The 14014-nt window shown below is 42.9% G+C and overlaps 2 protein-coding genes across 5 annotated transcripts in view; one reads left to right on the top strand and one right to left on the bottom strand.

The window, feature by feature from the left end:
- Positions 1 to 885: 885 nt before the first annotated feature.
- Positions 886 to 2319, bottom strand: Ir67a (Ionotropic receptor 67a). The gene has a single exon (XM_018005195.2). The coding sequence runs from the start codon at positions 2317 to 2319 to the stop codon at positions 886 to 888; it is 1434 nt and encodes a 477-aa protein (XP_017860684.2).
- Positions 2320 to 8249: 5930 nt separating this feature from the next.
- The window catches only part of LOC108614321 (capon-like protein), a 48275-nt gene continuing 42510 nt past the window's right edge, over positions 8250 to 14014 (top strand). For 2 of the 4 annotated variants that reach the window (XM_018008395.2, XM_018008396.2), the window contains exon 1: positions 8250 to 8540. The gene's annotated coding sequence lies outside the window, so the exon portion shown is untranslated. Of the gene's footprint in view, positions 8541 to 8566; positions 9887 to 14014 lie in introns of those variants that run through there. The other 2 variants (XM_018008397.2, XM_089468987.1) reach the window with 2 other exon arrangements.

A 14014-nucleotide genomic window follows, 5' to 3' on the forward strand; every position in this document is an offset into this window, starting at 1 on the left:
GTCCAGCAAACCTGACGAAAATCGATAAATTTATGAAAAATATTGCCTTAATAGACTCTTGCCATCGCTTAGGGCCTTGGGCCGTGTTTAATTTGATTTGCCGGCAATAGAGCTTTTCTGTGTGTGCGTCGACAATGGCTGCACTCTACTGCAGGGCATATCAAATTGAATTTCCCTTTGGGCCTGGAGCACAGCAGAATGCGCTTAAAGTGCCAATTGGCCCATCGATTTGCCATCAACAGCTATGGGGCCCTGTCTGCTTTTCATCTCTTCTTCCTCTCTCTCTCTCTCTCTATCTGTCTCTCTCTATCTCTCTCTAAGGCTGATGCCATAAAACACGCGTTAAATTGCAATAACCAGCAAATCCAACCAACTTTTCCTGTCCATCCGCATCAACATTTTCAAAGATAAAGCGATACGTCAATTATCTGGATGCGAAGCTGAATGCCTGGCTCTCTGGCTCTCTGGCTGTCTGGCTGCCTGGCTCTCTGGCATCGAGAACAAAAGTGGGGGAAAATAAGGGAAAACAAAAACTAAAGCAATAAAACGTTTCGACAACATTGAAACCTTGTCAACGACAGCCGTAAAGGTATCAGTTGACACTTTCCACCAATCCCCATTTGAAAAACGTTTGATTTATGTCAACTTTATCGACTGTGAAGTGGACACCCTATGCCAGCAATCTACTAAGAGGTATTCGCCATAAAGTACTTTTATGAAACTAACTAAAATGGCAATTAAATCTATATTTATGAACTGTTTTGAACTGTTATTTATAATATTAAAAAAATATCGTTTAATACTTTTTCACTATTTGAATATCTATTTATTAAAAAAAAAGTATTTTTTATATTGATATTATAGTATATTATATATACTTTTGAACTATTTTTTGTTCAACCGATGAATAAGTAGCTCGCACAGGAAAATGGCAAATGCCAGCAGCAAAGCAGTTGCCCAGCCCAACCAGACATACATCAAGTCGTTCACCTTAAAGTCATGAAAGGGCTCATATGGATACGGATCCTTGAGGCTGATCTCGCCCAGCGTCATAAAGTCGCGCAGCGACTGATCCATCCAGTACGAGACAAGGCCCGTGTCCTTGACTTGAATCATGAATTGATGCAGTGGCTCGGCGTAGATGGAGTTCGGCGGCAATGGCATCGATGCGAGTATTTTGGAGCGAAAGACGAGATCGGGTTGGTAGCACAGCACAGGTCGTTTGAATAGTTTCTGTTGCTGCTTGTAAAACTCCCAAATCACTTCCGTCATAGAAAATGCTTTCGATTTGCTAAGCCTTTTGCGCATCCTTTCAAACTCCCTCGCATCCAGGAAGACGATCTTTGATCTAACGATATGAAGGGGGTTCAGTTTCGACATCTTATTCACATAGAAATGCTCGTCTTCGGTGAAGTGAATATCGAGATGAGAGTCGCGTAGCTCCTCGAAATTGGTGACCATTCGTTCCATGGGTCGCTTGGTGAGCAGCGTCTTCAAGTGGACGGCGACAAGCGTGCTCAGTATGAGGCCCAGCAGAAAGAGTTGAGCGTGAGCTAGCCGAGAGCTGTTCATTTCATGGGCCTTCAGCCGGCTCGACTGCCCGATTAGGCCAGAGATGATGCGCTCATTGAAGTACAGGTTTGTCCAGTCCACTTGCCGATCCATCAGCAGCCAGCCAAAGCAGGTGTCCAGCAGGGCGAATATGTAGTAGCTGGCCAGGAGCACGATCAACATGTTGCGACTGACCACCATTAGGTAGACCTTGGCCGTAGCTATCTCCTGGGCGCAGGGCACGATGATGAACCACTCGGAAATGTCGTAGGGATACGTAAAGGCGCCCTCAACGGTGGACAGCTCATAGCCGCACAGTGTCATGGGCAAATCGAGTGTTCCATTCAGCGTCATGTTGCGCAACAGAATCATGGATATGTGTTCCACGGTCTTCAGCTGCTCCTCCCACTGCAACGATATGTTGTGGACGCGTGCGAACTCCATCAACATCATGGTCATGGTACCAGTCAGACGTGTCTTGCCCGTCCTCCAGTCCGTGTAGGACAGCGCGGACGGCACCTGTTCCTCCGGCAGAGTGCGAGCCATGCGCTGATGGTAGTTGTATTGCCTGGCGAAGATCGGGCTGCTGTTCGAGTGCAGCAGCAGCCAATCCGTGTCCACATACGGCTGCAGCTGATAGGCTTTGCCCGACTCCAGCAGCAGCAGCACCACATGCGGAAACAGTTGCTGGCGAGCCGTGTTGGCTATTTCGTGGAACTGTTGATCCGTTGCCCGCTGCAGCAGCAGCAGCAGTCGAATATGCCTCATGTTGCTCAAGTTGCTGGCCAGCGCCTGCCACATTTCCGCATCCAGCCGCCCACTGCCAGTCAGGCAGATCAGGGCAAGCATCTCTGTGTTTTGGCTCTGCTGCAAATAGAAGTTGGCATCGCTGTTGAGCCGCAGCAAGGGCCACGTGGCAGCAGCTGCCACTTCCTCCATTTGGCTGCACTGCAGCTGGCGCCTGTGCCGCAGCAGCAGGAGCGTCTCGAAGCGCTGCTCTCCATAGCTACGTTGCAGCAGCTCATTTGGTGTGAGGGCCAGATTCGGCATACAGCCGAGCAGTAGCCACAGGACTCCAGTTACAACCTCTGCTTGCCACATGTTGCGGCTGTCTGTTTCCACTTGGCTGCAGCTCTGCCTAAAATGTGGTTTATCTCTGGCATCGCGGCTAATTAGCTGTTAGCGGTCGATAGCAACGTCTATATGGAGTTGAGCAAATCCACAGTGCCTGCCATTAATGAACGTCGCGCCTTCGCGCTTACAACTGCCAATGAGCTATTGACAGACATTTAATACTACAATTAAAACGATTAATACTAAAAGCTTGAAAGCTGACTAAAATAATTAGTTTTTATTGCTAAGCTCATGGCGGTTGGGGCTGATGACAAAAAACATTCGTGTGATTTGTAATTTTGTATGAGAAATGCTGAATGGGTGGTGAATATTAGACAGGCCAAGGATTTCAAATTAAAAACCAAATGAAACGGTATTTAGTGATAAAGGACAAGTTTAATTCGTAAAGGCCCAGGGGTCACTCAGATAAGTGCTGTCATAATATATAATAATAAGTGGGAGTTGATATGCATATGTTCATTCATTTTTATAAAATTTCTATATCGGCCAAACAATTGTCTGGCGCTGACATCTCTCGAATTCTCTCTACAAATTCATTTGCAGATTTAATTTACTGTGCTCTAGCTCCACTGATGAGTGCCAAGCATACGAGCCATTCCTCAACAAAGAGCGCAAGATTTACTGATAGGATAACAAAGAGCAAGATCGTCTTCAATCTTTGTGGCTGCCAGCGTCACCAAGCAAGCTTAAACTCTCAAGTAGAATCTAAGTAGAGCAGATCAAACCCTTTAACTTATACCAAAACCCATACGTTTGCTTCACTCAGCATCTTCGCCACTTTATCAGTCAAGTAGATTCTTCCTCTCTCTCTCTCTCTCTCTCTCTCTCTCTCTCTCTCTCTCTCTCTCTCTCTCTTCAGCTAAATTTTGTACACAGACTGAGAAGCGCATAGACCTTTGTTTGTCTAGAAGAGAAAGACATAATAAGATTGGGTTTCATGTGAATTAATCAGCATTCTCAAAGTTATTATTTATTTGTACAACAAACTCTTCTGAATTTAAAATTTCTTGAAACAAGTATATTCAGTAATTTAATGTATAAATAGAACATAAATAAATATTCCGAAATACAACAACTCACAGACTCCTGACATAAATAATAGCTCTTCTTTATTTCAAAATTGCTTGAGCAAGGGATTTTTATTATAAATTTAACACAAATATTTAAAAATTTAATGTCAATGAATATATGAAATCTTTGGCAATCTCAAGTGACGCTTAAATCTATTTTATATCTGTAAATCTTCAAATCCACTTCACTTGACTTGGCCGACTCCATCAGCTTAAAGCGGCTTAAGCACTTGAAAGTATTTTGTTTTTTTTTTTTTTTTTGCTGCAAATAAGTTCACAGTTTAATTTGCAAGCAATTGGCTTTGGGCCATAACTCGACTCACATTTAAGAACTTTGTGAATATTTTAAGCTGTTAATCTGTATTACATATTTAATTGCTCTCCGCTCTCTCATGGCATGTCAAAGTTTGTGCTTCCTTTCATGGGAAACTCAACGTAAAGTAAAACTTTTCAACAACTTTATGGTCCATGCGACGACTTGTGAAATTCTGAGCATTTGCATTTGGGTTTTTCTTCTCGCGTTTTTGGCTTTTACAGCTCTTTCAATTAGACAAGCGAATGCCAAAGATAGCAGCACATGTGCATATGCCGCACTCTTCTTCAGTTCACGTTCACATTCACATTCGCATTCGCATTCGCATTCATATTCATATTCGTTTTCGTACTTATGTTCATTCCATTTCATACTTTAATACCATTTGAAGAGACTCGCGCATTAATTTACACGTCAGTGCATATTTGATTTTATTTTACTTCCATTCACAGTTGTCATGGGAAATGCACGTCTACCAGTTTCTCGGAATATGTTGAATATATCCTCTGATCGGGGCAGTGTGAGGTATGCTCAGCCAGGAAGTGTAAACGCAACAGTTGATAAAGTTTACAAAGTGGAAAGGAAGCGAAGAAGCAAGCGACTGTATTGTTCTGGATGAAATAGTATGTGTAGCTCGACTAGAAAATACCCTGCATGCATATATACAAATAACAGCTGTATTGTTCTGGCTGAACCAGATTCGACTAGCTCAACTAGCGAATACCCTGCATACATTCATGCAAACCAGTTAGCGCATGTAGGGTATTACCAAGTCGGGCTGTGTCCTTTTTTGACACTTGTCTATTTGTTGTATTTGCATTTACATAGGACTCTCCGCCGCTGGCGCCGAATGCTGCGCACCGCGTTGACATGCATAAGATTGCAAAGAATTGTTGCTAGCATAATTTATGCCAAGGCACGGCAGCAGGAAGCGGCAACAACAAGGACTACAGCTGGCTACGGCGGGCTACGGCTGGCTGCCTGCCTATGTGTGTCTCGGCTGCTGTGCAGTGTGGCGTATACGTAATGTAACATTAATTGTATTTATTTGCTTTGTTGATTGATTTTACCAGAGCCTTCGCAGTCTGACAAAACCTGAAAGCCCGAAAGCTTACATTTTAATTTTATCCGAGCTCTTAAGGCTGCCTCCGCTCCCTACTCCCTGTCATTTGCTAGACAATTGCGTTTATCAAAGTCATTTTGTGTATCATTTGCGCATAGCCCACGGGCCGCTCCCTCGTCCATGCTCGCGGCGCACGCCCACGCCCACATAAATTAACGTAAGCTTAACGAAGCATGGATAAAATATCAGCAGCAACAACAACAGCAGCAGCAGCAGCGGAGGTTGACAATAAATTTATTGGTTTTTATCCACAGCTGCTTGGCCTGTGTGATGGGGCTTATCAAAAAAGGGCTCGGAATTGGAGCTCATCTGCGCTTTAATGCGACACATGTGCTGTAAATATGAATGCTAAATGCGTCCCATATATCTGGGGCTATATGTGAGCAAAGCGATTATCCTCCCTGACTAAATGACTGACTGAATGGGCTGACTGAGCTGACTGAGCTGGCTGACTTCTGATCAAAGTACGGTGCCATTCTCATAAATTCAATTAAATTTAACTGACTAGAGTGATAAGTAACGAAGGAGGAGGAGGTCTTAAAAGTGGAGTATAAATGGCATTAGGTGTGAAAATAGGACTAGAAGTAGGCAAAATTCGGCAGACGCAGTCGCTGTAGGTGGTAGAGTAAAGGAGTCGAGGAAATTGGAGGACGAGAAGAGCATGGGATGGAAGAAGAAGCATAAGATAAGGAATGACAGTAAAAAATGATATGAATTGCATATGTAAAATTAGGAAGAGTGGAAGTCTGAATAGAGGAAGATGTAGTAATAGAAAGAGAAGAATGTCATGTTGAAGATCTATCAGTAAGAAATATGGAAGATGGTATTAGTAGAATTGAGACTTGAGGTGACGTGAAAGTGGAACACTAAGTAGAGACAGAGGTATACCAGTAAACGAATGAGAATAAAAAATAAACGAAGATTAACGAAAGACATTGAGTATAACAGTTTTTACTTTACTACTTGAACTGTAACTAGATAATCACTATTATTAGTATTTGCAGAAGTATTCATGGAACAATATGTATATAATATATATATTAGGAATGGAAAGAAGACATTAGTAGCAGCCAGAACAAGCAATGTAGATATATACGTAAAATTCGTAACGATTGTCATTAGATATGTATGCGAATATATAATTTAAATTTAATATTTAAATATCCCATTAATTGATTTAAATTCACACACCTTAAATACAACAATATATTCCATGCTCTTAGGCGCTGCTCTGTAAGCCAAGTTGTTAATTGATTTGACTAAGGCTTTAAAGCTATAACAGCCGATTTGAAGCTTAACGCCTGCCATCTGACACACATCCACCGACATTCCATTCACATACACACACACACATGTGTACAACCAACCACCCACACATCAACACACTCGCACATCCACACGTTAGCAGGACAATCGGGAAAGTTTGCCTGAGGTAAGCAAGAAAAAAAAGTTTGCCAGCCACTTGGCAAGTGACTACATCGATGGGCTGTTGGCGCCGTTAAGTAAGGATGCTAGAGGACTCCTTCAGCTGCCGCCTTTCCTTTTTGACAATGTGCTCGGGCTAAAAAATGACAAAGCACGAAAGTTTTCTTAGGGGCACGCACTCTCGTTAGAGAACCATGATTGAACGCATTTCGGGGCACGCATATCCTGTTGAGATTTTAAAGCTCGATTCGCATGCGGCGTATATTAAACACGAAACGATTCTCTAGCAGACGGATGAAGAACTTTTCATTTAAGCTGTTAAACTGTGTGGCGAGTCGAGGCGAGCCGGGTGTTTGCCCCGTTTTTAATTAAAAAAGTGACCGGCCGGAAAAAGTTGGTAACAGGATTTTAGCGCATTTGCCAGACAACGCGACTGCCAGGCGGAGTTTTTCACTTAGCTCTTTTATTTGGCCGAGAGAAGTTGAAAGCGTGCTTCGCCGTCAATGGCAGCAGTTGAAATTTAAGTGCAACAAATATTTGTGCATTGAGTTCGATTAGAATTTCTGGCACTTGACGGGCTCAGCGATGCAGCCACAGCATAGTCGGAAATATATATGTATATCATCGTTCAGCATTGAATGTCAATCGAAACTCATCTCATATTTTTGTTTTTGCCCGCTTCTATTTTTGCTGTCTGCTCTTGTTGACATTCATCTGATGATGCCCGCAAAGCTTTGGCATATTTCTCATGAATACTATTTGCACCCATCCAAACACACACAAGAACACACGTGCCACACCTTCACACACACACACAGTCAGATATACGTGGATATACGTTGAGTTATGCGTGAGTATTCGTGAATATTTGTTGCGATTGAGCTGTCGTTGCTTAAGTAAAAAAAAAGATGCTGTGACAGCCTAGAACTCGTTACATATTTTGCTATTTGGCCTATTCCTGGAATTTCAAAAGGGATAGAGCTATGTGCCCTATGCTAGGCATGCAGACTTCCAGTTGGGACAGCTTTGATGTGGCTGAATATCAAGAGAAGAAGCTCAATTTATTTTTACACATTTATAAAGTTAACTTAAGCATAATAAGAATTATAAAAAAATAATACAATTTAATTGGCCGAGAGTTAATTTCTAATTTATAAGATCAGTTTAGCTAAAATGACATACTAAATGCTCGTATAATACTTGTTTATATGATTTATGAGTCGCATTACAGTACACATCGTTAAAAAGTCTAGACTGCGCGCTGAACTTGTTTGAGAAGTGAATTATTTAAACAAACTTCTGAGGCTCAATTGTCGCAAGACAATGCTTAAAAGTCGCTAAAAAGTCTTTGAACGCTTCGCTAAGAGCGCGGACAGGTGGCCAGCGACGACTCTCGCGACCGAAACAACAAAACCAAAACAGAGAAACGCGCCAAGCGTCAAGCACGTGTATTTGCCGGACGCTGATTGGCCAGCGGCTTTCGCTTTTTCGCCAGCACAGAGCGCATTCGCTCTCTCGCCTGCTCTCTTCGTGCGACTAAGAGAGCGCAACGGCCATACGCAAACTGGTTTGGCGGCACCCTGTATGGCATGCTGCTTGGTCGCTGGCTGGGGCCATACGACGATGAGGCGACACGAAACGTTTTCAGTTGTTGTTCGGCGTTCATTGAGTGCAGGCCAGGCGTATACGCAACGCAGCAAGGCTAACGGTTAACGGGCAGCGCGAATTCGTAACGCGTCGTCGAATATAACAAGAAAACAAAATCAACAAAAATCAGAAGTATAGTAAACAAGAAAAAAATACAAGATACGAAAAAACCAAAATTGGCAAAAATTTTGCATACCGGTTCCCACACAAAAAGCCGTTAAAATTTTGATTCAGTCAAGCGAGCGCTTCCTGTTAAGATCTTAAAAAGAAAAAAAATGTAAGGCAACGGCTTAACTTAATATTAAGTAACTTAATATCTGAATATTCCCGAGTATGTGAATAAGCATCTGCGTATCCAAGTATCTGAGTATCTGCAAATTTATGTGTATCTCTGCTAGCAACTAACTAGTGTTAGTTAGTGCTTGAGCCCTGTTGGATTTTCGCATTTGTCGCTAGCTAGCTAAGTGCTCGGTTCACAGGTCAAGTTCTTAGCCAAAAAGTCAGACACGCCCCGTTTCACACGCCCCGGCGCAACAGTTAACTCACATAAATTTGTATGCACACACAAAATACTGACGGGCATTTATTAAATATTCATAAAACTTGCCGTCGCTTAGCAAAAGAAACCAAAACAGAACTCTCCGACAGACAAACTGAAAGAAAAAATGTAGAGAACATAGCAACAAGTCGGCGCCATTTGGTCAACAACGTTGCCAACACTCTATCCATTTATTAACATTCGCTAAGAGTCGCTCGAAAAAAATAAAACAAAAACAAAGCTGCGCGTCGCCTCGGCTTCCCAGAATTGGCAGTTAATTTTTGAAAAAAAAAAAAGTATAAGAAATGAGCAAACCAACAAAATAAAACCGCAAAACCCACAGGAGAGACAGCAGCAGCTGAAAGCGTGTAATACGAGTTGTTGTGCGTGCGTGTGTGTGTGTGTGTGTGTATTAAAGAGATATATAGATGCAGAAGATCTCAAGCTACCCACGCAGAAAGCGCATAGAAATTGAAAGTTCCGCATAATTTGCAACAAAAAAGAAAAAGAAAAAGAGCTGAACTAAAGTGAAAAACTGATTACGCGACGCGTTCTAGATACAAAACTGCATACATACATATACGTATATCTATATAATATATACACTGACTTGGCTGGAGATACAATCGAGTTGCTTTGTGTCGAATCGTGTGCCAAAACCGTTGTGTTTATTATTTTTATAAAATATGACAGCAAACAGCCAGAAAAAACAATTCGAATTGGGTCTCGCTATGTGAAACGCAACGAATGCATCCATAAGATACAGATACAAACACACTCACAAACACAGATACACACACGCACACATACACACTCAGTGGACCGTGTGTAGCTAATATAATCAACGCTAAAGTTGAGTGCAATGACAAAATTGCTGATAACTGACCAATCGCCCATCTCAATCATTAATTATGTTTCAGTTTCTGCTTTGTCTCTGCGTCTCTTGGCCCGGAATTTCATCTCGTTTCATATATCGAAACTTCTGTTTAAAGCGAGACAACGTAAGGAATGTTGCAGCTGGAAAAATCTTTCGAAGCTCACGACTTATGCTAAATAGCTGAATAGAATCGTACTAAACGCTCAAGGTTACTACCACTCCTACCATACTACCACTCTAGCGATGTGTAGATCTTGTAGATACTTTTTAGCTGAGCTCAATTACATACGCTCGCTCAGCTATGTGGAGAATTATAGATATTTTTTCGAAATTTCTGCCACGGCAGAAAGTCAAAAACTTTTATTTGGCAATCAGCTAAGATTTATGTTTGTGTGTTGTATTAGCCCAAAGTATTTCATATAGGTACACGTATAGAGAGATATTCTGTTGTTTGTTGTATCGCGCCCTCTCTCTCTCTCTCTGTCTCTCTCTCTCTCTCTCTCTCTCTCTCTGTGTGTTCGGTTGCTTTGGCGCTATTTATAGGCGCGTAACACATACGCGTATAGCATGTATCTTATAGATACATTCTGGCTAGCTGCCTGGCTGCCTGGCTGCCTGGCAGGCAAAAACTTTTGCATCGACCTGCCTCTGCCTCTGCCGCTGCCACTGCCTCTGCCTCTGCCTGTGTCGGTGTCTGTGTCGCTACCATCGCCTCTGACTCGTTGCCCGTCTGGGCCAGCCTGCTCATAAATATAAAGCCGAAGCGACATTGGCGAGACAGTGCGCCAAATGGACGTCTGCATTGCCTCGCAGATCGACACAAAGGAATCCGGCCAAAAAAAAGGTTCTCTCTCTCTGCATCTCTCTCTCCCTCTCTTTCCCTCTCTCTCTCTCTCTCTCTCTCCCTCTCTCTCTCTCTCTCTCTCACTGGCTGTCTTTGTCTCTGTATCTGCAGATCTTGACAGCACTTGGCTATCGATTCTGCAACATGTTGCCGTTGCCTGTTAGCGTTTGCTTTGAAATCGAAAACAAAGTTGATGCCAGACGCAAAGGTAGGGGAAGAGGCAGCAGGCAGTCTGAAAGATGGCTGCAAAGGCTAGGGAGTTAACGCAGCTGGCACAGCTGGTCAGATTTGCTGATTGTGGCCATCAAAGCGCATAATTGTTGTGTATGTGTTTATTTGCCAGCTCAAAATAGCATATACAACAACAACAACAATAGCAATAACAGCAATCGTAAGGCTTTTAAGTTTTCCGCATTATTTGGAAAAATATTTTCCATAAGAAAAATGTGCGCAATTTTTGTTTCTTTGCTAAAAAGCCAAAAGAAAACAAAAGCCATTGGAAATCATGAGCTCCAAACCCGACGACCAGTTTCATTTTTGTTTCGCTTAGTTTTATTTTTATTATTATTTTCATTATTTCTTTTTGGGGGCTTGCATAACCAGCGCGGCATGCAGCATGCAGCGTGCAGCTTGCGGCAAGTGCGCAGAAACATTTGCAGTTTTGCAGCTGACAAAAGCGCAGAGCCCGTCGATCCGCTTGATTGCTGCCGTACGTAATTACAAGAAATCAAATATCAAGAAAAAAACATTAAAAAAAAAAAACAAAAGCAAAATACAAAAATGCGAAAAACAAAAAAAAAACTTGAAAAACTGCTAAAGCACAAATTGCAGCTGACTGCAGTTAGGGCTGGGGGCGTGGCAGGCTGAGGGGCGGGCAGTGCAGCGCAGCGCGGCGCAGCAAGAACCGGAAAGGAAGTGAGCGTGTAAGTTACCAAGACTTTGACTTCGGCTGCGACTTGCTGGAACCCAAGCAAGCCAAAACCGGTTTCCATCGGCTGACGCCAAGGGAACCCGCGCAGCCCTCGCAGCCCGCGAGCCCACCTCCTGCACGCTTCTTGGAAGCACATCGTCAGCTATGCCAAGTCATTCACTTGCAGGCGATACGAGTTTTTCCATTGTGTTTGTTGCTGCTGTTGTTGTTGTTGTTGTTGGTGCAGCGCGCAGGCGCAGCTTTGTTGATAGTGCGGGCGAAGAACAAAACGAAACGAAACGAAATGGAATGAAATAAAACGAAACGAAGCGAAGCACGAGACAAAGCGCAATACAAAATCTTGATAGTTGCCAGCGGCGCAGACGCAGCAGAAGCTAGGCGTGCATTCAAGAACAAAACTGAGCAGCATGGTTATGCACTGAGAGAAATATAGAGTGAAGTGAGAAATAAGCAGAATGAGCGAAGCAGAAGATTTTTATAACTTAAGTATTTTATGCATATAGATATTTAACTATTATTTATATTTAATTTCATATCAAATATTCATTTATTAATATGACACTGCGAGAAATATTGTGTGAGATAAGAGATCAGTTATGTGCAGCATAGGATTATTATTCATTATTTATTTATATTTAATTTTGTACATAATTCACATTTCAGACTCGTAATTTTTCTCAGTGTATACCTCTAAATGCGTAGCAGAGAAGTGACTTAAGAAAGTTCTTGTTAGGCAAAGGGAAGCAACGATTGGGTTGGGTAATGCATACTGTTCTTTGGTTCTGTACTTCACTCCGTTCCACCTACTCCGCTCTCACTCTCCCCCTCTCTCTCGCTCTCTTCCTCCCCCTCTCCCCCCCGACGGGTGCAATGTGAGGCAGTTTTCTAGCAATAGGCTTTTGGTATGCTTTGCAACGCATGCGTCGAGTGCTTTGGCCCAGCTCGTGTCTAGCTGGAGGTACTTGAACCCCAGAGTACGGAGCACACAAAATGGCGCTGGAGCAGCTACCTTCGGTCGTACATAGTAGTGGAAGCCGACCATTTATGCATGATATATGAATGTAAGCGATGGCAGGCATTGAACTTTGCCCAAGAGTTGCGGCAACGCTAGGCAAAAGGCTAGCGAGTAGGGCCGAGCTGAGGTGCAGTTGTTGAAGCTTTTGGTATTTCATTCGCATTTATCCCAGCAACCGATAACGAACTGAGCTCCACTTAAGCTAAGCTGATTTATGTTTCTGCCCGAAAAAGTGTCAACTGCTCGGCCCAGTGGCCTCCATTCGGGTGTCAGCTGGCTGCAATTTGAACTCAATCGCTGGGCAAATTGATAAGTTAAGGCCCAGTGAAGATGAAGATGGAGAAAGACATAAAGAGAGAGAGAGAGAGAGGTAGAGTGAGGGAAACGCAGACAACATAAACGACAAAGATTTTTTCGAGAATTGCTGGCATAACTTTTGTTTTAACCTTTTAAAAGCGACCGCCGCCCGCTCTCCCCCCTCACTTGTAGACGCGCAGGCAACACGAGACGCGAGGCTTGCGAATGAGTTGGAGACGAAGACGGAGTCACTGTTGGAGCTTTCTGTCTGTTTTGTTATTGTTGTTGATATTGTCATTTACAAGCATAAACGTCCATGACCCTTTGGCCTGTCGCACAGCGAGAAACAGCGCCAGAGTCTGGGTTAGAGCCAGAGCAAGAGAGAGATAGATAGAGAGAGAGAGATAGATAGCGAGAGAGGGAGAGAGAGAGAGGCGCAGGCAGAGACACCACAGAAACAGAAACAAAATCAAAATAAAAACAAATTGAATGAGCAAAAAAATCACAGCTGTTGACATAAAGTTTCAGTTTCAGTTTCAGTTTTTGCTGAGTTCATTAAAAGCCACTGAGAGCTGGTGAAATATGATGGAGCTAGAGATGAAGTGAGAGGACGAGGCATTGATTCGACAATTGAACAGGTTCATCAATAAACCAGAGAGCCGAGTGGGGAGAGTGGGTTGCTATAGAGAGAGAGAGAGATTACACGACCAAGGGATGCTCAGCTGACAGCACGAGCTGCTTTTAGACTGTGAAATATATAAATAGAATATATACAAGTTTAAATAAATATATATTTATTTATGCTTTCATGGTTTTATCTGTTTAACCGCAGCCCTTTCCTGCGTGGCATCAGTCAAATTGAAAGCCGATTTCAATTAAAACACAGACATTTCCTGCAGCGCCATATAAGCGTCATGAGCATGAAAAGACGTGCTTAACAAATAATAAATAATAGCAATAATTATTATTATTGCTATTATGTTTGCAAAGGTTTTATTCGGTTCGACAATGCAAAGCGTTGTCAGCACGTGCGTGTAGGTGTCATCGCCTATGGAGCGAGACAGACATAGAAATGGATAGAGCACAATAGACCGAGAGGGAGACCGAGAGGGAGAGAGAGAGAGTAAGAGAGTAGACGAGGCTTGTGATTCAGTGGCAAATTAGCGTGATTCCAATAAACTCAACACTTGATTTGCTGACTCAATGATAAAGTTCGAAAGTTGTTGAGTGAGTCACTTCGATAGCCAAA

The sequence above is a fragment of the Drosophila arizonae genome, chromosome 4, assembly GCF_054131065.1.
Source record: "Drosophila arizonae isolate 15081-1271.41 chromosome 4, UAZ_ARI_1.0, whole genome shotgun sequence".
Lineage (NCBI taxonomy): Eukaryota > Metazoa > Arthropoda > Insecta > Diptera > Drosophilidae > Drosophila > Drosophila arizonae.

Excerpts from the sequence above, each read along its gene's own strand:
- Ir67a (XM_018005195.2), bottom strand. The coding sequence starts at position 2,319 with ATGAGGCATATTCGACTGCTGCTGCTGCTGCAGCGGGCAACGGATCAA.